General features: G+C 44.5%; 3 protein-coding genes across 4 annotated transcripts in view; 2 read left to right on the plus strand and 1 right to left on the minus strand.

The window, feature by feature from the left end:
* pals1b (protein associated with LIN7 1, MAGUK p55 family member b) overlaps positions 1-5,248 on the plus strand; it is a 22,909-nt gene extending 17,661 nt beyond the window's left edge. For both annotated transcript variants that reach the window (XM_083642650.1, XM_083642651.1), the window contains exons 7-13: positions 26-209; positions 788-856; positions 1,507-1,578; positions 2,034-2,195; positions 2,708-2,910; positions 3,987-4,097; positions 4,242-5,248. In XM_083642650.1, the coding sequence (XP_083498776.1) occupies positions 26-209; positions 788-856; positions 1,507-1,578; positions 2,034-2,195; positions 2,708-2,910; positions 3,987-4,097; positions 4,242-4,418 (978 nt within the window). In that variant the 3' untranslated portion in view covers positions 4,419-5,248. The remainder of the gene's footprint in view (positions 1-25; positions 210-787; positions 857-1,506; positions 1,579-2,033; positions 2,196-2,707; positions 2,911-3,986; positions 4,098-4,241) is intronic.
* Positions 5,249-5,644: 396 nt separating this feature from the next.
* atp6v1d (ATPase H+ transporting V1 subunit D) lies at positions 5,645-9,969 on the minus strand. The gene is made up of 9 exons (XM_083643775.1): positions 9,745-9,969; positions 8,862-8,979; positions 8,667-8,746; positions 8,101-8,168; positions 7,967-8,011; positions 7,726-7,829; positions 7,520-7,586; positions 7,316-7,394; positions 5,645-6,335 (listed from the first exon to the last, which is right to left on the minus strand). The coding sequence occupies exons 1-9, from the start codon at positions 9,783-9,785 to the stop codon at positions 6,191-6,193; spliced, it is 747 nt and encodes a 248-aa protein (XP_083499901.1). The 5' UTR covers positions 9,786-9,969; the 3' UTR covers positions 5,645-6,190.
* A 97-nt stretch (positions 9,970-10,066) lies between these two features.
* On the plus strand, positions 10,067-21,740 carry eif2s1b (eukaryotic translation initiation factor 2, subunit 1 alpha b). Its single transcript, XM_083642721.1, has 8 exons — positions 10,067-10,207; positions 11,109-11,351; positions 14,596-14,675; positions 14,914-15,065; positions 16,770-16,876; positions 17,047-17,144; positions 18,262-18,405; positions 20,957-21,740. Exons 2-8 carry the CDS (start codon positions 11,111-11,113, stop codon positions 21,080-21,082), a joined length of 948 nt encoding a protein of 315 aa, XP_083498847.1. The 5' UTR covers positions 10,067-10,207; positions 11,109-11,110; the 3' UTR covers positions 21,083-21,740.
* The last annotated feature ends 527 nt before the right edge of the window (positions 21,741-22,267 follow it).

Consider the following 22,267-nt stretch of genomic DNA (forward strand, 5'->3'; position numbering starts at 1 on the left):
ATTGTAACCCCCTGTCTGTCCTCAGATGCACGTGCGAGCGTACTTCGACTACGACCCCTCTGACGACCCCTTTGTGCCGTGTCGGGAGCTGGGCCTGTGCTTCCAGAAGGGCGACATCCTCCACGTCATCAGCCAGGACGACCCCAGCTGGTGGCAGGCCTACAGGGACGGAGACGAGGACAACCAGCCGCTCGCTGGACTCATTCCAGGTGTGGATCCAATATTAGATGACAGTTTATTGTTTCACAAGGACAGATACGGCTACAAGGACCTATGCTAGTGAAGGCCTGTATCGTTACACTGTGGGTGCTTTCACACCTGCTTTGTTTAGTTTGGTTGAATCAAACTCTGGTTCGTTCGCCCCCTTGTTGCGGTTCATTTGGGCAAGTGTGAACACAGCAATCGCCCTTGGGTGTGGACCAAAACAACTGGACCGAGACTTCCATGAAGAGGTGATCTCGGTCCGCTTCCACACAAACTCTGGTGCGGTTAGTTTGTGCCTGCACACCCGTAGCCAAACTGCACTGTGCTTTGTGGACTGAGGACAAGTATTTCTTTCTTTCTATTCCCCCAAAATGTCTGTATTGTTGTTCAATTATTGATTGTATTCTTTATTACAGCTGACAGTCATTTGGGCCTCTACTATCAGCATACACTAAGTAAAAAGTTCAGATCATTCAAGAACATATTTAGAAAATGTTTGGAATGTTAAAATGGAAGGTGTAGGATTGATCTATTTACAGTGTTGGTCGACTGATCAGCCTCTCCTCGCTTTCCCATTTCCCAGGGAAGAGCTTCCAGCAACAGAGAGAGACCCTGAAGAAAACCATGACAGACAAGAGTCAGGAGCACCAAGGTAAGAAGATGATAACACACACACAAGCACACACGCACACGCACACACACACACACACACACACACACACACACACACACACATGCGCGCGCACACACACACACATGCACACACACACACACACACACACACACACACACACACACACAGACCCTGAAGAAAACCATGACAGACAAGAGTCAGGAGCACCAAGGTAAGAAGATGATAACACAAGCACACGCACACGCACACACACACACACACACGCGCGCGCGTGCGCACACACACACACGCACACACACACACACACACACACACACACACACACACACACACACACACACACACACACACACACACAGACCCTGAAGAAAACCATGACAGACAAGAGTCAGGAGCACCAAGGTAAGAAGATGATATCAAAACACAGACACACGCACACACACACACACACACACACACGCACACACACACACACACACACACGCACACGCACACGCACACACACACACACACACACGAACGAAAAAATTAAGTGATATGATTTGCAACCTCAAAAACTTTGCATCCACACAAAGATAGAAGGACAGTGTCCATCTAGAGTGCCGTAACAAAGTGAAATTATAATCCTCCTTTTAAAGCTAAATGCTTGTCGCTTGTCGTTGCTCCAGGGAAGCTTTGGTATGTAAAGAAGAACAAGAAACAGAGGAAGAAGAAGCCATATAACTTTAACCAAAACACTGGTAAGACTCTTTCACACTCTTCCTTTTCTCTCTGTCTCGCTCTCTGCAGAAGCTCAAAGGTTGGAGAGGTGGGTTTGTGGCCAGAAAGTAGCTGGTTTGATTACCTGCAATGCAATGCTCCCCCCTCCCTCAAACACCTGTCTAGCTCTCTCTCTGTGTTGGCAGCTTATCATCTGTCTCTGATAATGAGTTGATAAGCCTCTCTGTCGTCAGTATTAACCACGCTCTAGCTGGAGTTGACAAGTCTTGTCGTTCTCACAGCAGCTCGGGCAGACTTGGTGTGTCACAAGTCAGATTAGACCTGTCTCTGCAGACAGGATCAAGGGGGGCAGAAACAAATACCTTGGCTGTTATTAACCTTCCACACACAGAACACAAAACACACAGCACAATGCTAATTCTTGCACAAGGACACTTCAGCAGAACCTTAACCCCTCTCGAAATGTTCCTGTCAGACTACGACAACATCCTGACCTACGAGGAGATGGCCCTCTACCACCAGCCGGCCAATCGGAAGCGTCCCATCGCTCTGGTTAGTCCTCCAAACAGTGGGCAGGATGATCTGCGGCGGAGGCTGCTGTCCATTGAACCGGACAAGTTTGCCGGCGCCGTGCCACGTAAGTCGTGGCAATGTCAAAATACAAAATCAACAATTGAAGTTTGCAGATGTGGAACTCTGCTTCAGAACTTTGATGTATATGATTTCAGATGTGGAACTCTGCTTCAGAACTTTGATGTATATTATTTCAGATGTGGAACTCTGCTTCAGAACTTTGATGTATATGATTTCAGATGTGGAACTCTGCTTCAGAACTTTGATGTATATGATTTCAGATGTGGAACTCTGCTTCAGAACTTTGATGTATATGATTTCAGATGTGGAACTCTGCTTCAGAACTTTGATGTATATGATTTCAGATGTGGAACTCTGCTTCAGAACTTTGATGTATTTCAATAAAGAAGCCAACTGTGACTGCACAACACACTAGTCTTTACTGATGACTGAATTCTCACTATCTAAAGTTTAGAGTCAAGTCAACATAAAAAGGACTAATATGGTTCTTGTGACAATAATAGATTTTAGTATCTGTGCTTAAAGTCAAATTTAACTGTCCCTTTCATGACTCAGACACGACGAGGAACCCCAGGATACACGAGCGGGATGGGCGCGAGTATCATTTCGTGAGCCGGGCCACCTTCGAAGCCGACCTTGCAGCAGGGAAGTTCATTGAGTCGGGGGAATACGAGAAGAACCTGTACGGCACCAGCACCGACTCGGTCCGACACGTCATCAACTCGGGACGCATCTGCCTGCTCTGCCTGCACACCAGGGTAGGACAGAACAAAACTACTATTCTGTACTGAAATACCTTTGGCAGTCTGTAAGGGTGTGTCTGTGGCTCAGGAGGTAGAGCGGGTCATCCACCAATCAGAAGGTCGGTGGTTCGATCCCCGGCTCCTCCAGTCCGCATGTCGAAGTGTCCTTGGGCAAGACACTGAACACCAAATTGCTCCCGATGGCTGTGCCAGCACCCTGCCACCTTCGGTGTATGAATGGGTGAATGTAGGCACATTGTAAAGCACTTTAAATAAAAGCGCTATATAAATGCAGTCCATTTACGTTTAGGATGATTGTTGTTAGTCCCTCTCTCTTCTCTGTTTTGGTATTATTTCCCAGCCACTGTCAGCATGCATCTGCCACGTGAGATCCCTAGTATATATAAAAGGGAGCATGTGGGCAATGTTTGTGTTTGTTTCAATTTTTGTCCCACTGATGATGTTATAGGAGGCATTATGACATGTGACATGTGTATGACTGATGATGTCATCAATGATGTCATAAGTTAAACTTTTTGTCCCACTGATGATGTCATAGGAGGCATTGTGACATCACTGATGTCATCAGTGATCTCATAAGACAGCGTGAAAATCGTGACTGCCGAAACCCTGACAATCATCTTACACGAGGATGAGCAATTTTTTTTCTGGGTGGGCCCACATGAGAAAACCAGATTATTTCTAGGGGCTAATATTTTTTTGTCATGCCGTAACCTCTTACTTTATCATTAGGTTAAAGTATAGAAAACATACTGTGCACTTATTCTTCAGGATTTTATTATTATATTGAAAATCACTCCAAACAGCCAATTTAGGTCATCTCATTTGATGTTTTTAGCTTCATAAGTAAAATTGTGTGGTTTGTCTTAGACCTCCCGGTGCCAGGCAGAATCAACATGAGGGCCGGTTCCCCTGGGCCATGTATTGCCCAGATCTGATAATATATTGGGACACCAGACAAAATCTTAAAAGCAAATCAAGGTCTGGAAAAAGTATGGAATTGTTTTAATTCAAAATGTACAGGAACCCTGAATTCATGTCCCTCTCCCTGTGCTTCCTCCTCCTGTCAGTCGCTGCAGGTGTTGAGGTCCTCCAACCTCAAGCCCTATGTCATCTTCATTGCTCCGCCTTCTCAGGAACGACTACGCACCCTGTTGGCCGCAGAGGGAAAAACACCAAAGGTACCTCATGTGCCATGTCAACACCTTTCAGCACAATGAGGCTTTTGATTCTAATGTCTAATAGAATGCAGTCATCTTAGAAAAATTAGTCACCCATCTCTCACCTTCTTGTCTCCTTAAATCAACACCCTGTTTTGTCTCCAGCCCGAGGAGCTGAAGGAGGTAATTGAAAAGGCCCGTGAGATGGAGCAGGACTTCGGCCACCTCTTCGACGCGGCCATCGTGAACACTGATCCAGACACGGCTTTCCACGAGCTGCGCAGGCTGATAGAGAAGCTGGACACTGAGCCACAGTGGGTGCCCACCTCCTGGCTGTGTTAGAGGTCAGAGGGTGCCCACCTCCTGGCTGTGTTAGAGGTCAGAGGGTGCCCACCTCCTGGCTGTGTTAGAGGTCAGAGGGTGCCTCAGGGCAGGAGAGGACAAAGCAGAGTTGCTAGAGGCACGCCTGGCACGGACAATGGTAACTTGGCACTGGAGGGTCACTCACACATTCTCCTCGTTTGCACAAGTGACCATAACCACATGTTGCAGCGATGGACTTGAGTTTCTTACGTTTCTTTTTGTTGGTATTTGTCTTTGTGGGTGATTTTCTCTCTTTGTTTTATGAAGGTTCTTGCTAATGTTAGTTTTATGAAAAGTCATTTATCCAAAGAATTAGAAACAGTATTTCTATCCTAATCTTAATAGTTATTTATAATTGTAAATATATATTTTCTAGACACAAAGGTAAACTATTTTCTTGTTATATTTTGTTTGCATGATAAACAAAGCAATACATTTAACTGGGAGAGTATGGCTCAATTTTCATATCTGATCATGCGAAAACCAAGAACTCCTTTGAGTACCAACCTCGGGCTTAAAGTGGCTGCAATAGAATGTCTTCCATTCAGAAACACCAGCGTTAATCTGCTGTAATCTGCAGTGTTTTGTGGCTCTTCCTCTACACCAATTTCAGTATTATTTTGTGTTGTCCATGTTGCTACATTTATGCTGCGATAACAACATACCTCAGATCTCTGGTTTCTTTCAAGCTGCCAATCATCACATAGCATACAGTGAAGTACTTAAACCGGTTTCTTCCATTGTTCTATGGACTGGACATATCACTTAGGATCCAACACATACTGTTTCCTTGCTGGGTTCTTTCTTATCAGTGCATGCATATGCACAAAAACAGTGTTATTAAAACCTGATACTTATGTGAACGACTGGTATGTGTTGATGTATCTTGGCAAATCCTATAAATTCATATATTAAGGAAATATTTGGTTATAAAACTGCTAATATTGGTTTTACAGCACGAATCTATTAGTTTTAACACGTAGCAATCACCTCACCGTCACCTAAAACTAATGTGTTAAATGTCATGTTCTGGTGTAAGATGGCAGCCATTCCTCGCCTCGCTGTGTTCCCAAAAGGCTTGGATGAAATGCTTTTCAGCACAATGCAAGAAGCAAATCTGATCACAACAGATCTGATCACAACAGTATCTCACACTCAGAACTAAAGCAATGGAGGCAATGGGTGTATATTTAGATGAACTTTATTTGGATGAGGTGTTGGGCTTTGTGGATTTGCACACCAAGTTTTACAACAGGATCACATTGGGGGGGGACTCGCCCCCCTCTAATGAGGTAACAACAGCCCTGTGATATGGGGTTCAGCCTGGCTCAGGCCCCCACAACACAGACTCACACACTCTGGGAAATCTACAACCACCGTCGATGACTGCACAGCCTGACAGCATGCAATGGCTCTGAGCGCTGCGACGAAACAAGAAAAAAAGAAAATATTTACAGCCTCATCCAATCACACGCAATGCGTCGCACAGCTCACTTCCAAACCGCGTGTCAACGTACCTATATTATCTGTTAAGTATTCAAGTGACAGCTCATTAGTGAGCTGACGGCCACGCTTGATGATAGTTCGGTTACAGTGATAAATCTTCCAATACTGGAAATAACATCACAAATCATCACAAACATGTACCACACACAAAAAACTTTTCCCCCCATCTGCACGAGAAGATATGGACACGGCCTGAGAGGCACAGAATAAATAAGATGATGGGCAATGTGGGCCGGAGGAGCCCGTCACTCAAACAGCAGGTCCTCGTCGGTCTCCTCCGTCAGCATGTTGGCTGGCTCGGCGATGGGGCCCAGCTTGGCCAGGCGCGCCGCGATCTCCTTCTCTGTCCTCTCTCTCAGCTGCTTCTTCTTCTCTTGGATCTTCTTCAGCCTGCGAGAGGGGAGAGACGTTTCAAGGGGCAGGAACTGGCCTGAAATTGCCAGACCAATTCGCAAATGCGAAAGTCTAGAAATTCTCAGGTCAATTTCGATTTCCAGGGGTCGTTCTCACTGTGCACAGACCAAAATGCCTCCGGACGCAATTCGTCTGGGGCCTCAAGCGCTGCAGTTGCGTAGTCCGCTCTGAAAAGCATTTGGAGCTAAAAACAAGCTAATTATTATTACTATTATTATTATTCATACTAGTCTACTCAACTCATTTCATTGTCTGTGGAGGAACGATAACACTGCAGCATAAACAGGTACCAGGGCACGCTCTAGACTGGATGTCACACTGAACGTCAAACCAGGTTCTCAGCCTGGTGACGCCAGCTTAGATGCATTTGGATAGACCTGCTACAACCAATCAGAGCAACAACGCGTGTGACATAGACCTGCTACAACCAATCAGAGCAACAAAGCGTGTGACATAGACCTGCTACAACCAATCAGAGCAACAAAGCGTGTGACATAGCTCACGTCATCCTATCAAACCCGCCCCATATTAGATAAGTAAGGGATAATGTACAGCCGGTCATTATTACGAAATAAATCCCAACAAAGTGATGCAGGACCCTGACGTCCTTGCAAGCGTTTAATTTACCAGGCCTCTTCCTGCCTTGATATGCCTGGATGTGATCCTCCAGAGTAAGAATCAGCATTCATAGCAACGGTCTGCTATACAGGAATAACATGTAGAATGCTGTGAATTACCAATCAGAATCAAGTATTAAACAAAGCCATGTAATAGAGGGGTTCAGTGATTGGCCCGTCTGTTTTCAGGTCGGGTGGAAATCTGTCTCAACAGGAGGGTGGCCAGACACATCTGCTGGAACAAATAAAACATCAGGTTCCCAGGCTAGCCTGGAACCAAAATTTAGGCCAAAAACAAACGCAGCTAAAAGGTAAAATACAACAGAACTAACGTCTCACCTGTAGAACTCCTCTCTTTCTCTCTCATCCAGCTCTGTGATGATGTAGGTGAGGGTGCGCTCAATCCGAGGGATGATCACTGCAAAGCGGGAGAAACGGAAATTCAACTACAGTATCAGTATCATGGTTGTGGCTCTTCTTCTCCTAAGTTCTTTGAGCGAAATATGCAACAATTATATGTTAATGTATGCTAAGTGAGCTCACCATGCTCAATGGCATTCACACGGCGGTTGGTAATCTTTATGGCGTTATCCAGAGTGACAAAAGAAGTCTGTCGGCAAAAAGTTATCAGCCTCAGGTTATCAACATGTCAGTCGTGTTTTCACAGTTTACAAATGTTTGACGTTTTCTTACAGAGATACTATGAACCCACGACTCAACCTTGACATATTTGCAGCTGCGCCCCCTACCTGTAAGGAGGCCAACTCCACTAGCAGCTCAACAGCCTTGGCATAGTTCCTCTTCAACCTGGAGACCTGTTCTCCTCCCCTAGCCAGACCAGTGAGCTCATAACCTGACACACACACACGCACACACACACACACACAGATTGAGCAGCTCAGCGAAGAAGGAGAACTCTTTCAGTATTCACTGGTAACATTAACAGGTTGTGTGTATTCATTGGAAACAGCCAAAGGAGAGATTACTTACTGTCCCCGCCTTCTTGGTAGTGCTCGAACACAGGTAGGGTGACACCTAAAAGAAAAAAAGACACAGACGTATAAGAAGTTGTGCTAGCCAATCAGTTATTCTGAAAGTGAGAGGATTCAATCTCTGAAGCTCACCCGCCACATTGTCCTTCTTGGCTCGGACCTTCACCTGGGCCTTGTTGACATTCTGGATTACAGTGGTGCTGCAGAAAGAACATCCATGTGGGAATTACAGAGAGCAAACAAAACAAGTAGGGATGCACAATGATAATCGGCACGTCAGCGGTATTGGCCGATTAAAGCTTTCAAATGAAATTGGCCCCAAACCAATATTTCTGCCGATATGACAGGGCGATAAAATGACACTTTAATTATGCCCAAATGCTCGATGCATGACTAAATGCTCGACGCCGGTGGTCCGGTGGGTGAGGGTGCACGGCTGCACGCGCAGTGAATTAGTACATTTTGAAAAAACATTGCATTTATGTCTGCATCTGCCAGTGGGGCATCATGATAATAGTAGGCATAATCATGTGTTCATTCCACTACAGGAGAGACTTGATGTTCTCTGAAATTAGGTGGGGAAAATGTGTGCATATATTGGTATCGGCAATCGGCCGAAAGAGTTGCTGCATCTGCAAATCCAATGTCATGCATACCTAAGAACAAGGCATCCGGTAGTGCAATTCGGATTCTCTCACCTGAAGTCCCCGGCGGCAAATTTGGCCTCGGCCAAAGAGAAGGCCGCCTCTCTCATCACCTCACCCATCAGGGTCTTCGTCTGGAATAGAAGGGGGTGTTAGAGATAATAAGACAAAGTCCAGCCTTAGTTAGTGCGTCATTCTGGCTGATTGACAGAAACACAGTGCAATCATCCGTCACTTTCCACAACGCACTTCGATGATCTTGCGGAGGATCTGTCGGAAGCGCATGGACAGGGCATCGGCCTTCTTCTTGAGCAGGTTCCGGCCGGTCTGCGCCCCTTTCAGCCGGGCCTTCATGATGGTCTGAACCCTGGAACCACCAACACACAACACGACGCAAGCTTCAACACACTTGCATAATTGTTGGACCAATATAAAATGATTAGGTCGTCTAGTACAGCGATTCTCAACCTTTTCAATATCCCCATTTATGACATTTTCTCTCTGACCCAAATCTGAGAATATTTTGTTTGTGTTACATATGATTTTGGCCTAAATCAGTGGCCTAAGTCATTCTTCTGCATTATCTAATTGCATTAACTTTTTGTAAATTAAATAATACTTAAGTTTAACAATTCGTCAGTTTGCTGGGGACCCCCTGGAACCACCTCAAGGACCCCTGGTGGTAGTCCCCAGACCCCCACAATGAGAACCACTAGACTAGTAGACATATAACTCAGTTTATCAGCACAGCAGACTAAATTACAAGACACCGTGTCAGTATTTGCTATAAATCGTCCCAGTCTATACGGAAGTAGCTGCAGACGTGCATCACATTGTTGTGACAGCTCACACTTGGATCATGTTGGAAGGCATCACATGACAGGAGGACTCTTCCTCTTTTAGGAACAACGATCTGGACCGTTACAGATTAGGATTGGTTTTGATCCACAATGCAAAACCTCCATAATATGAAACACCCAAGCTTATTATACAGATGTGAACCACAACTGACTCTGAGAAACTAACGTTAGTATACTTGCATTACATTACATTACATTAATATTGGTTGGCTAACGTTGCCTTGACCCTTGCAAGCTGCACCAGGTTAGCAACTAGCAAAAAAGCTGCTTACATTCTAGAGGGGAATACGTCGATCCTGTCTTTTGCTGACATCTTGTCCTTTGGTAGAAGACAGCAGTCTAGTCTTCACTTCCCTTTTCAGCAATAGATATTGAGGAAATGGCTTTTATCCTAACTAGTGACTCTGTATTAGTTACAGAAGACCGTTATTCTACATCCATTGAGGTTTGGAAGCTATTCGAGCTGATATAGTCGTGATCTTGTGTGAGTCCGTCTGTCAGCTGGTCTCTGGTCATGTGACTCTCGCCTCTTTCCCAATGAACGCGCTTTACGCATGCGCGTGTCTCAAATGCGTCGGACGATCTCTTCCGGGTCGAAAATTAACACACCGATGAACGAGAGCTAGCGGGCCCAATTTTTTTTCTTAAAAAACCCCACCAAAGGACAATATCGGAAATTTTAACATTTCCAATACAGAACATTCCAGTGTATCGTTCTGTAACCATATGACACAGGTGAGACGCCTCCATGGGTTCTGTTCGGTGGAGCAGCTGTTAGCCGGGGAGTGGTTAACAGATTGGGCTACTAGCTAGCCGCTAGCCACGGCAGGCATGTGCCGCATGGGATGTGGGTACCAGCCCTGCAAACGCTCTGCGTTACCAGCTAGCTGGCTAACGCTATCCAAAGTAACAGTGTTTTGTAGCGTACTTAACAGCAATTAATGGTATAGTATCGTGTTATATATTGTGAAACCAGTTAAATTAGCTAGCTGTCAATGTGTTTATGCTTTTCGGCGTCCACTTCGTCAATTTCGTGGGGGCTTTAACGTTGATTCATCTGATTGCATCGTCATATCACTCACTGGCATAGTATGAAATAATCTCTATCCATTGCCAATGTCTACACTAATACTACTGGAACCCCTGCTCTTATTTTGGGTACCTTGTCCAGGCTGAGCTGAGTCATTCGACTCACCCATGCTCTCACCTCGTCACTTTCAGCCTGGGTTCTAGGAGGTGTTGTGCCAATAAAGTGATTGCCGTCAGATTGCAGATATCTAAACTGGTAAAAAGGATTGGACTTGTTATAATCTAGGGCACAGAACAGGTGAAACAATGCAGTCATACGGATAATTGCAAAAGAAATATAGGCTATACCCATCCATAAATCACGTTTATTATAGTCTAGTTTCCAAATATAGGCCTAAACAAGATTATTAGACTATTGTGATTATTCCGTTCCAAGAGACGTTAAGTGTTACAAAGACATACCTTTGCTATTAAGTTGTGTGTATTTTCACCTTATGACTGTTTGATGCAGATAAAAGCATATGTAGACGACAATCACTTTTTGGCATGACACCTGTCCCAAAGTTGTCTGGTTCACTTTTATTTGACCCATGTCTCTCTGTGGCAGCGATGCCGGGCCTCAGCTGTCGATTTTACCAGCACCGGTTCCCAGAGGTGGAGGATGTGGTGATGGTGAACGTGCGGTCCATCGCTGAGATGGGCGCCTACGTCAGCCTGCTGGAGTACAATAACATCGAGGGCATGATCCTCCTGAGCGAGCTGTCACGTCGACGTATCCGCTCCATCAACAAGCTCATCCGCATAGGCCGCAACGAGTGTGTGGTGGTCATCCGAGTAGACAAAGAGAAGGGTAAGCCATGCACTGACCCACCAGGGAGGAGAGTCAATGGGGTCAGGGACTAGGACTGACTGTATGGTGGCACACAGGACAGGGAAAACTCTTTTGGTTGCAGCTAGATTCGCTGACTGAAGAAGCCCTCCAAGTGTTAGTTGGTTACTTGCCAAAGTGGGCAGGCAGAGCTTATCAGTGTTTTGTGGCTGTTGTTAACATCCCACCCTAGTAGCACAATCATGATACCAGACCATTACAATTCCTGATAGCAAAGATTCTGCATAGCCATCCTGAGTCAATGTTTTGTCCTTTTGATTGTACCGTATGAAAAAGGCAGTGTTCAAACGTATGAGGATATAATGACAACATAAACTAGTAAAAGATGTGCCATTATGTGCTATTAAATTGTTCTATTACATGGTCTCATATGTTCACATGGATATAAGGTGAAAGTTGAAATATCTTTGTCACAACCTGCACTGGCATGCCAATATTCAGATTCACAGATCCCTGTGACGATAATGTTGTCCTAAAATACAAATAGTACGATAATAACTATGATATAACTATTATTTATAAAATGGGTACCTCAAATCAAGCAATCTGATTGGTTCACAGCCATTGTATAATTCCAGTAACCGAGTTCAATAACCCATGGCCATGGGTTATTGGTTACCATGGCAACTCTCTTACTAAATGGCAGTGCTGCGCTCGAGACAAACAGCTTTCTCCTGATCTGCTGTATGGAGGGTCACTAGTCGTCATTATGGACGCATGATGGCGCAACTCTCTTACTAAAAGTACCTCAAAAACAAAATGGCGGAGACAACTTTCAGATCCTTGTGAATCGATCTTCGCTTATAACTTTACTAATACTTCGCAGAAAATGATGATTTGTACAAGAATAGACGCGGGCTGAACCCCTCTCTCGCGCGCCCTCACTCTTAACCCCGCATTTCTAAATAAGACGTAACGTTACTTGGTCAGCATACGGCTCTGGTGTCGGGCTTTGGAAAAGCTCTCAGCCAAGCGCCAGGATTGGCCAATGTCGACTTCAGTCTCCAGAACGATCCAATCAAATCACCCGCACGTCTATCTTCTTGCTAGAGGTCCCGCCTTACAGTATTGTTTCAACTGACTCTATCAGAATAAAATGCCAGTCGGACTTATAGTATTATTATTATTATATTATTATACTTGGAACCCTTTTATAAAAGCAATATAGCACTCGAGCAGCGTGTGTTGTGAAATATATCACACTGATAAGCTGTTATCCCACTCGGCCTGCGGCCTCGTGGGATAACAGCTTATCAGTGTGATATATTCATCACAACACACTAGCTCTCGTGATATATTGCTTAAATAACTATATGATGCTACTATCTTTTGACTCTGAGGAAGACAGTTCACCTGTCAAAACGTCAGTCAGCCCCTAAATAAAAAGAATGTGCAGACTAAAGGCTGTATTATGCTCACCCTGCCGTGAAGGGCGCGGGGGTGGAGCGAGGGCCGGGCGCGTCAAATTACGTAAATTTGTTGGGCGTGGTTATTCGCTACCTCCGTCGGGCGCCCGCCTTGTGCCTGATTTTTTTTCTCACAGCGCGAGCAACGCACGGCTTCTCTCCAAACATGGCCGCTTTCAAGCCACTGAGCCCTGAACACTGAGCTGTGTTTTCGCCACATTTCTTGACCCATGTGGTAGGCTATAAACTTTGATTTGCAACTGTTCGTTTTTAGTCATTTCACCAAGTTTAATGTGTTGTCTTGAGAGCATTATTGAGAGAGATTAAAAGCAGCACAGAGTAGGCAATCAGGGCTGAGAAGTAAAAACGGCTTTCAGTAAAAAACAAGTTTCGTGATTCCTTCATGTGCTGATGTGCGGTCGTTTGAGAGTGAAAGCGCACTCAGTACTGCACATAAAAATAGCGTTTCATTGCGACTTTTCACGGGCTGTTCTCACCATTGTACAATACATGCTGATCACTTTCTGAGTATAATGGCATCAGCCCCAGCGCGGGGTCTGCACGGTGACTCGCGGGGCCCCACCCCCACGGAGCTTTGCTCGAGTATAAGAGCACCTTAACACATTCAGTGCCAGCGACGCCATATGGCGTCATTAGAAATTTACCGTAGAGTGCCAGCGACGCCAAATGGCGTCAGTACCTCCAAATTGTTTTTTTGACGGGGGGGTGTCGATCTAAGCTTCTTACGTCGCCTCTAACAATATTGTAGCTATTGGAGGTCGATAACCTATTTTACAAACCCATTAGGTGGCGACAGCACTCTCCTGATCAGAGAAAAAGGAGCCAAACACACAGAAATAGTCACTGGGGAAAATGAGGAAATCGCATCGCATCCGTCCGTATGCATCGACGTGCCTCCATAAACGAGCACAACGCCAGCTGTGCCCCCAGCAGCAGCATCCGCTGTCACAACTGAGCACCTCCATGTACGCTGCAACAGCACATTCACATAATCAGCCTTATTATTCCGAACTGGAAGCATGCCAGCCCGTGACAAACACACGCGGAACCAAAAAGCTGAATGTCGCGCACCATTCACTGTGTGTGCGCAGCAAACTCAGCAGAGACTGAGAGCCACCAGACACATAAGACACACCCAGGAGGCGTGTGCAGTTGAGGGGGGGGGGGGGGGGGGAGCACGGAGAGCAGCAGAGCAGCATACACTTCACCCAGACAGACCCAGACATCAGAAAATTAGCTTCAGAGTCAGTGATGTGCTTGAAATGTTTAATTTCACAAAAGGCTCATTATCTCAGCTCGTAGAAAAAAAGGGATGTTTTTGCTTCAATCAAGCTATCTTCTCCGGCTCATAACTAAAGAACGGAAAATGGGATCAATAAACTTTTTTTTGCAGGTGATAGAAGAGAGTCTCATCGTTATTTGTGCGTGTTCAGTGTTTACATAGTAATTATTAAAAAAATTATATGACTGTTTTAAAATGCATTGCGGCCTATGTGGCACAGCAAGCAACCTTTTGCCCAAGGGCCGTGGCACTGAAAGTGTTAAGAGTGCTGCAGTCTTCTTACTTTGGGTACATGCCCAGGTAAAACCTTTTTCTATATATGTTCCTCACTGTTGAGCACCAGGACTCCTCTTCTGTTCCAAGCTTGACTGATGCGTGCTGGGTGTCTCTTTGGACTTATGATATAACTATGTAATAGTATGATAATAACTGTCTATGTAGTCGGCTTTAGAAAAATCTCACTGGATGTTTTGAATGCTTCCATCTTTCTCTTCAGGATACATCGATTTATCAAAAAGAAGAGTTTCACCAGAGGAGGCCATCAAGTGTGAAGATAAATTCACTAAATCTAAAACGGTAAGTCACATTGTGCCAAAGGATTAGTGCATTTTTAGTGTGCATGATGGAAGTGACTGCTGCCTCGTTTATTAAACTTTAATAAATCATTCATTTTAATCACACCACAAATTTCATTTGTGGATGAACAATGGGCTGAGAAATAAGGCCTTTTCTGGGATATTTCCACCCTCTCTCTCAGTCTAACCTTTGCATTAGTGGATGCACTGAGCTGACGTGTGTGGCGTTGTGGTTGCAGGTGTACAGCATCCTCCGACACGTGGCAGAGGTGCTGGAATACACTAAAGACGAGCAGCTAGAGAGCCTGTTTCAGCGAACCGCCTGGGTCTTCGATGAAAAATACAAGCGACCAGGATATGGAGCCTACGATGTCTTCAAACAGGCTGTATCGTAAGTGCTCAATTCTGACAGTGCACATTTATGTGAGGTTAAAGACCACTTTGCATTAATATATGGGACTTTTATGTAGCAGTTAGGATTCTCTTTTGTTTTTGTTGTTTTTTGTTTCCCCCACACATAGCTGCATCTAGACTGGTTTTTGTAAAGCAGCTGGAACGCACACATGAAAACCCGCAACTCAAACATAACACATGTGACGTCCCCTCGGATCATTACCTCCGTACGCGCGAGCGTCCGCTATCCGCCGGAGACCAGTCTGGAGCCGGGTTACATGAGCTGAGATGGTCGGTCGGCTGTGCGGTCTCTGGTTCTCCAAAATTATATTTCCAAATAGATGTTATTTTGAAAAACCGATTGCATATTGGGGGTCTACTAGTTATGTTTGACTACTGAAACTGTTAAACATTCATAAAGTGCCATATTAACCATAGATAGAGCCCAAACGAAACAGTTTCCTTGGGGTGGAGATGGCATAGATTCAGATTTTTCTCCTGCTCGCTGCAATGCCGAAATGCATTCTGGGCAGTGTTATCGTACCAGAGGGTCGTTTTTGGAGGTAAATTATCGTACAAATACGATAATTATCGTACGTCTGGCAACACTGTTTCTGGGTGTTTTGGAAAGTTTTCTGCTGTACACATAGACTGTATATTATTATTATTATTACAGTAAGTACAGTAGCCCGAGTGATGTCACAGGTGTTATTTTGTTTTTGTTTTTTGGGGAATCTTTAGTCCCAACTGTAAAATAAAATACCTGCACCACACTCTTTAAGTGGGGAAAACACTCAAAACTCAATTAATATGCCAAAGGTTTAATTCCAAGTTACTTGAAATTCATCTTTCAGTAGTTAATAATATAACATTTTATTTATAGAGTGCTTTTCATGGTACTCAAAGACGCTTTACAAGAGGGTTTAAAAAGTTCAAGGAAACGACACATTAAAAACATAATACACAGTACAAATGATCAAGAATGAGGAAACAACACGTTAAAACAGAATACAATACATAGTTATCACAGGTTAAAAGCACTTTTGAACAGGTGAGTTTTGAGTAATGATTTGATTGTGGGCAGATTGGTGCAGTCTCTGATGTGTTTGGGGTAGTGTTGTCAAAAGTATCGGTACTACCGAAAAGTATCAATACTCAAATGTTGAAACGGATACAATACTCATTTGCAATAGGTATCGATAAGTATCAATACAAAAAAATGAAAGGGATACAATACTCATTTCCAACAGTTTCGATACCAGCAGTGCTTTCATTGAATGAAAAATCACTCGACAAGCTAAATGATGGGTAATCTGCTGTCAGTACAAAGTTTTTAATGAGTTTTATCGGGCCTAGATTATGGAGAAGTGTGCGTCTGTCCGTCCATCTGTCTAACTTTACTTTTGATGTGTCGTCATCACGTGGTATCGAAAATGGTATCGAGTATCGATATTTTCCTGGCTATCAGTATCGAAGTAGAAATTGTAGTATCGTGACATCCCTAGTTTGGGGAGAGAGTTCCAGAGGCAGGGGGCAGCAACTGAGAAGGCTAGTTCAAATGTATATATGATTCAGTCCTTGAAAATGTTAAAGATTTGGTCGGTAAACTTGTTAATAATTGTTGAATATCTTATTTGGGAATGAAACCAACCGTCTCTGAGGCTGTCCGAAGGAATTCAGTTTTTCCTTTTCTCCCTCACAGAGATCCCGCCATCCTTGATGGGTTGGACCTGACAGAGGAAGAGAGGGCAGTGCTGATCGACAACATCAACAGGCGACTCACTCCACAGGCCGTCAAAATCAGAGCAGGTACTAGAAGAATATACCATAATTATAGATGTCACAGGAACATTGTAACATTATTCATTCTTATTGCATCATGATGGCATGTCAGTTGGACTGTAAATAGGAAGTAACCCGTTTAAGATGTAACCGACGATTAAAATTCCCGCTTGTCTTTTTGCCCGTCCCGCCTGTAGACATTGAAGTGGCGTGCTACGGGTACGAGGGGATCGACGCCGTGAAGGAGGCTCTGAGGGCCGGGCTCAAGTGCTCCACAGAGGCCATGCCTATCAAGGTGACATTTGTTGGATCTGTTGTCTCTGTGTGGCTTCAACCGTTGCAATCCATTTTCAGGGTTCATAAGGTCATGGAAAAACTGGAAAAGCCATGGATTTTTTAATTAGGGGATTGCCCTAATTACCTAATGATGTGATGATTAGTGATGTAATTTGTGATGATGTCATCAGTGATGTCATCCTCCCTGGGTGAGGCTATTCACCTTATTCACCACGCCCACTTTTTCTCTCTTCCGCGTTCGACGCAACGTATTTGTTCTTCTGGTTCAGCGCTAGTTTTCCAAATAAAACGTCACTATGAATTAAGTTTGGCAACATTCAGAATTAAGCTACACTGCGGCCAACTTCAGTTACATGGTCATAACGTTACTGCTGCGAGGAGCCGATGGCTGCTGTACCCGGTCGGCATTTAACGTTAGTTACAAAAGCACGTCGACAGTGTTTTCTCACTGCCAGTAGCCTAAATACAGTAGGGTTTGACAGATAGCTAGTCCGGCCGGTGTCAGCACAGTCAGCGCTCCCGGTCCTCGCTGCTCGTTAAAGATTTCCAATAGGCGTTATTCTGATAAACTGGTCACATATATGTTACGTTCTCACCGGACAAATATTAAAACTTTAAAACAGTTTGGGGTTTTTTAGCTTGAAAACTGCTTTTTGGCAAGTCTAAATGACTGCGGTTGGTGTACTCTACTTCTGTGTTTAAAACCGGAAAGACAATTACGAAATGACGTCATGCAGAAGCGTCCTTGTATGGGCAAAGAATAAGGTGAATAGGCATTGTGACATCATCTGTGATGTTATAAGAGCAATTGTGATGTCATCAGTGATGCGAAGTTGTGACATTATCAGTGTTGTCATAAGAGCAAGGGAGCCCGCACAGCGGTCGAGCTGCAGGGCGGAGCGAGGCCGCATAGCTCGTATGCGAGCTGCAGGGCAGGCGAGCTAGTGAGCCCCTAGGAATTGCGCGAGATGCCTATTTAGTGAAAATGGTAATATATTAATATGCTGAAAAGACATGTTGCCAATGTAGTCGGACACGAGCGCTACACCACCGCTCAATGTGGCAAAGGCCAGTGTGCAGTCAGCATGTAACCCCTGTGGTGTTGTGCTTGGTAGATCAACCTGATCGCACCCCCACGCTACGTGATGACCACGACCACTCTGGAGCGCACAGAGGGCCTGTCCGTGCTCAACCAGGCCATGGCTGCTATCAAGGAGAGGATCGAGGAGAAGAGGGGTGTCTTCAACATCCAGATGGAGGTGAGCACATGCAAGAGTGAAAGCCTCAGCCATCAGACTATGGCCACGCCATCTAGAACAGGGTTTGTCTATCCCCACAAAAGTAGACCAATAACACATCGCGCTGTTCCGTGCATGACGCCACGTGCTCGATGCACCACACCGAGCATCAGATAGCACAGAAGTCAAAGGAGGCATGTGATTCTCAGCCCACCAGAAATGTTATCTGTGCAAATAAGTGTGCAAAAATGACACACAAAAAATCTTAATCTTAATTGAATGTAGATGTAGATGCAAAGGCCATGTAATTGGCTCATTATAACTTGCATTTCAGGAATATCGCTTATTCACGATGTCCCGGCCGTGACTCATGGCTTGTTTCCCGGTCGGCTCTCTCCCCCCGGCCGAGAAGAGGCTGTCTGCCCGGGGGGAGGGGGAGGGCGAGGGGGAGGGCGCGAGCGTGTTCCCTGCCCTTGGGCTGGGCGCAGTGAGCCAGCCAGGCAGTGTAACCTGCATTTATACTGTTTGTATAAATACTTTTATACAAACAAATATACAATATATACCGTAAATTCCGGACTATAAGCCGCGGCTTTTTTCCCGTTTTTTGGCCCCTGCGGCTTATATAACGGTGCGTCTTATCTATGGATTTTTTCAGAAAAAAAAAAAAAAAAAAAAAAAATCTCTCTTTTTTAGCACTCTTTCTAACTATAAATCCACTTCTGTTTTAATTTCCTCTCTTGCCCTCTTTTCACCACACCGCGGACACTGTGTGCACTGTAAAAATAAACAACGGTGGTGTTGTGTTATGTTGTTTTGTTGAAATGTTACGGTAATACGGTAAATGGGAGCTTCCTCAAACAGCCATCTCTTTCCCGACAATCCCCTCTGTGCGTGACCACTTACATATGGTAATTACGGTAAGCAAACGGCCACAAGCCCATCAACTCCCTCCCCCGACTACCAGGAGAAAATCACAAACTTCGGCGAATTCACACAAAGGAAGATCAAGGAATATTCCATCGAACCGGAGCAGATCATAAATATGGATGAAGTGCCTTTGACGTTCGACCTGCCACTCACTCGGACTGTTAACAAGAAGCGCCCTGGAGGATTCTTTCACCAAAAAAAAGCTTTGCTCGTTCTCGACAGCATGAGAACGAGCAGTAGATGATCATGAGGTGGTTTTTCAGACGTGTCGATATAGCAGTTTATCGCAAAAGTGTAATGGAAACACATTTTTCGCATTTGCACGTCATGTGACCCATATTATCCCTTGGAAAAGGAGCGGAAAATAAGTTTGGTAAGTAAGGTTCGATAGCCGTGTCAAAACCTCCGCAGCAAGTGGAAAACTTTGAAGCAACGCTACCTAGCAGAAAGACGAGTGTTGTGCAAAAGCGTAGCCGGGCAAATTAGATAATGTTTAATGGCAGAAATCGGTCCATGGTGACAGCAGGCTGCCTGTGTGCGCGCATTTGGCACAGCGGCGAGATGAGAGGATGAAAAGCACACACTGGTGCGGTGGTGCTGTCTGAAGTGAATACAGTGACTGTGAGTAGGCTAATACATTGCACACGTTTCAGGTGCAATTATAGAACCAAATCAGCCTTTTCCCCCCTCCATCTCTAAATCGGACCAGTTGTAGGCTATTAGGCTACCTTTTTTCCTCTGCCTGTCGCGCTGACTGCATTCACGCAGCCAGCAACATTTTGCGACTCATTTTCTTTTGAATTGATAATCAGGCTCGTTTATATGCATTGTAACTTCATGTTGGGATTTCCATTGACCATTGGTTGGATTTGAGCATGCAGGGGACGGGATATGGGGCAGATCCCCGTGCGTAATCACTGTGGCAGCTGCTGCAACAGGGAATCACTCAAACGCAACTTCAATGGAAACGCCTACAAGTCGCAATTGTACATTGTCGAAGTTGTAGAAATATCGCAATTCTTTTGCGAAAAACTGTAATGGAAACACAGCTATAGATGAAGAGGAGTTCGTTGGTTTTGAGTGACAATGAAGGAGAGAGGAGAGTGGTTGACGAAGCCACCCTGAACCTGTTCGTTTCCGACACTGAAGATGAGGACTTTGGTGGTTTCAGTACGCAGGAAGAAGAGGAAGACGAGCATTAGTGACTTGACTTCTCTGGTTACAGGTTTGCTGCACATATAGCCTATTGTTGTGTGATTTTGTCTGGGGATTAGTGACCTGACTTTTGTTTTGTTTTGTTGAAATGTTAATAAATGGGAGCTTCCCCAAACAGCCATCGCTTTCCCGACATTCCTCTCTGTGCACGAACCCTTTCATATGGTAATTAAACATCAAAACACCCGCGGCTTATAGACCGGTGCGGCTTATAGAAGAAAAAAATAGTCAATTTTGGTCCCGCGGCTTATACACCGGTGCGTCTTATAGTCCGGAATTTACGGTATATATATTTTTTTTTTATGTTTGTATTTATATTGTTTGACTGTTAATGAAACGCACCCGAGGAAGCCACGCCGTTATATACCGTCTGCGTCTTGTTTCTTTGCATATGAGCAAATAAGTCAAGTGTAAACTGTCCCTACAGCCGAAGGTGGTGACGGACACGGACGAGACAGAGCTGGCCCGGCAGCTGGAGAGGCTGGAGCGGGAGAACGCCGAGGTGGACGGAGACGACGACGCCGAGGAGATGGAGGCCAAGGCAGAGGACTAAGCTGGTCCTCACAGGGATAGGAAGAGGCCGGTGGGCAAAAACACCGGGAGAGAGAAGGTGGACAGACCCGGTCGCAGAAACACACTTCAACAGATGTTAACTTTCACTTTGCAAACATTAACTGAAGTTAATAGTTCATTAACTGAAGTTTATAGTTCATTAACTGAAGTTAATAGTTCATTGGCAAACGTCCCCATCTGTTTATTAACAGCATTTCTGTCAGAAGACGGTAACACACAATGCTATCCTCCTACCCAGACACGGACAAAAGGAACGTTCAATTGCCACTCCTACATCAGTGTAGTTTCTATTTTTAAATACACCGATTTGAATAAATGATACTTTAACAAAAAAAAGATAAGCTGTTTACAAGCAGTGGCCTTCACTTATCTCTTACTTAAGAGCCCTGTGTCTGCAGTATCCATGGCACTAAGAGCCCTGTGTCTGCAGTATCCATGGCACTTCACCTCTGGCTACTCACTGGATGTGTTCATAAAGGGGAAACATACAGTATAGGCTCTTCTGTCTCAACACCGCTCATTGGTGACTTTTTGTGCTGTTTCTCTTCCAGTTCAAAGGGTTTTTACTGGCAGCCTTTTGCTCTTGTTTAGCTCACATGACACCAATAAAGTTCTGGAGGTTTTGATCTCAATGTGTTCATCAGTTTGTGGCGTTTGCTTGAATGGACGTTAGATGTCACAAGGAAAATAATTGTCAATGCAGATAGAAAACATGAAAAATAAAAAATAAATTGATATACATGAGAACAGAAATGTACAGTTAATCAGAGCAGAGAGTTATCGTACACACAAAGAAAAGGAGTATTGCATTTTGCAAATGCAAAATAGCTTGCAAGTTGCACTTATTCTTTGCAAATTCAGTTCATTAATAGACCAAATGAAAATGTATAAAGACAAGACTAATTAGAAAAAATTAGAGCAGGGGTTCCCAACCTTTTTTGTGCCAAGGACCGGTAGATACAGTACATGGGGGGGAAAAAAAGTAATGGACCGGTTGTCAATTTTAATGGTTTTAGTTACATATATATTTACTCACCAGGTGGCGACAAAGGGTAAATAACAGCCTTTTGTGTTGTACTGTATGTAGCCTATACAGTATTTATGTTTTTGTTTGAACTACAAACATAAATAAACCATACACAGCCTGTAATATTATAGCCTGTTT

Source organism: Poromitra crassiceps, assembly GCF_964638095.1.
Source record: "Poromitra crassiceps genome assembly, chromosome: 9".
Classification (NCBI taxonomy): Eukaryota; Metazoa; Chordata; class Actinopteri; order Beryciformes; family Melamphaidae; genus Poromitra; species Poromitra crassiceps.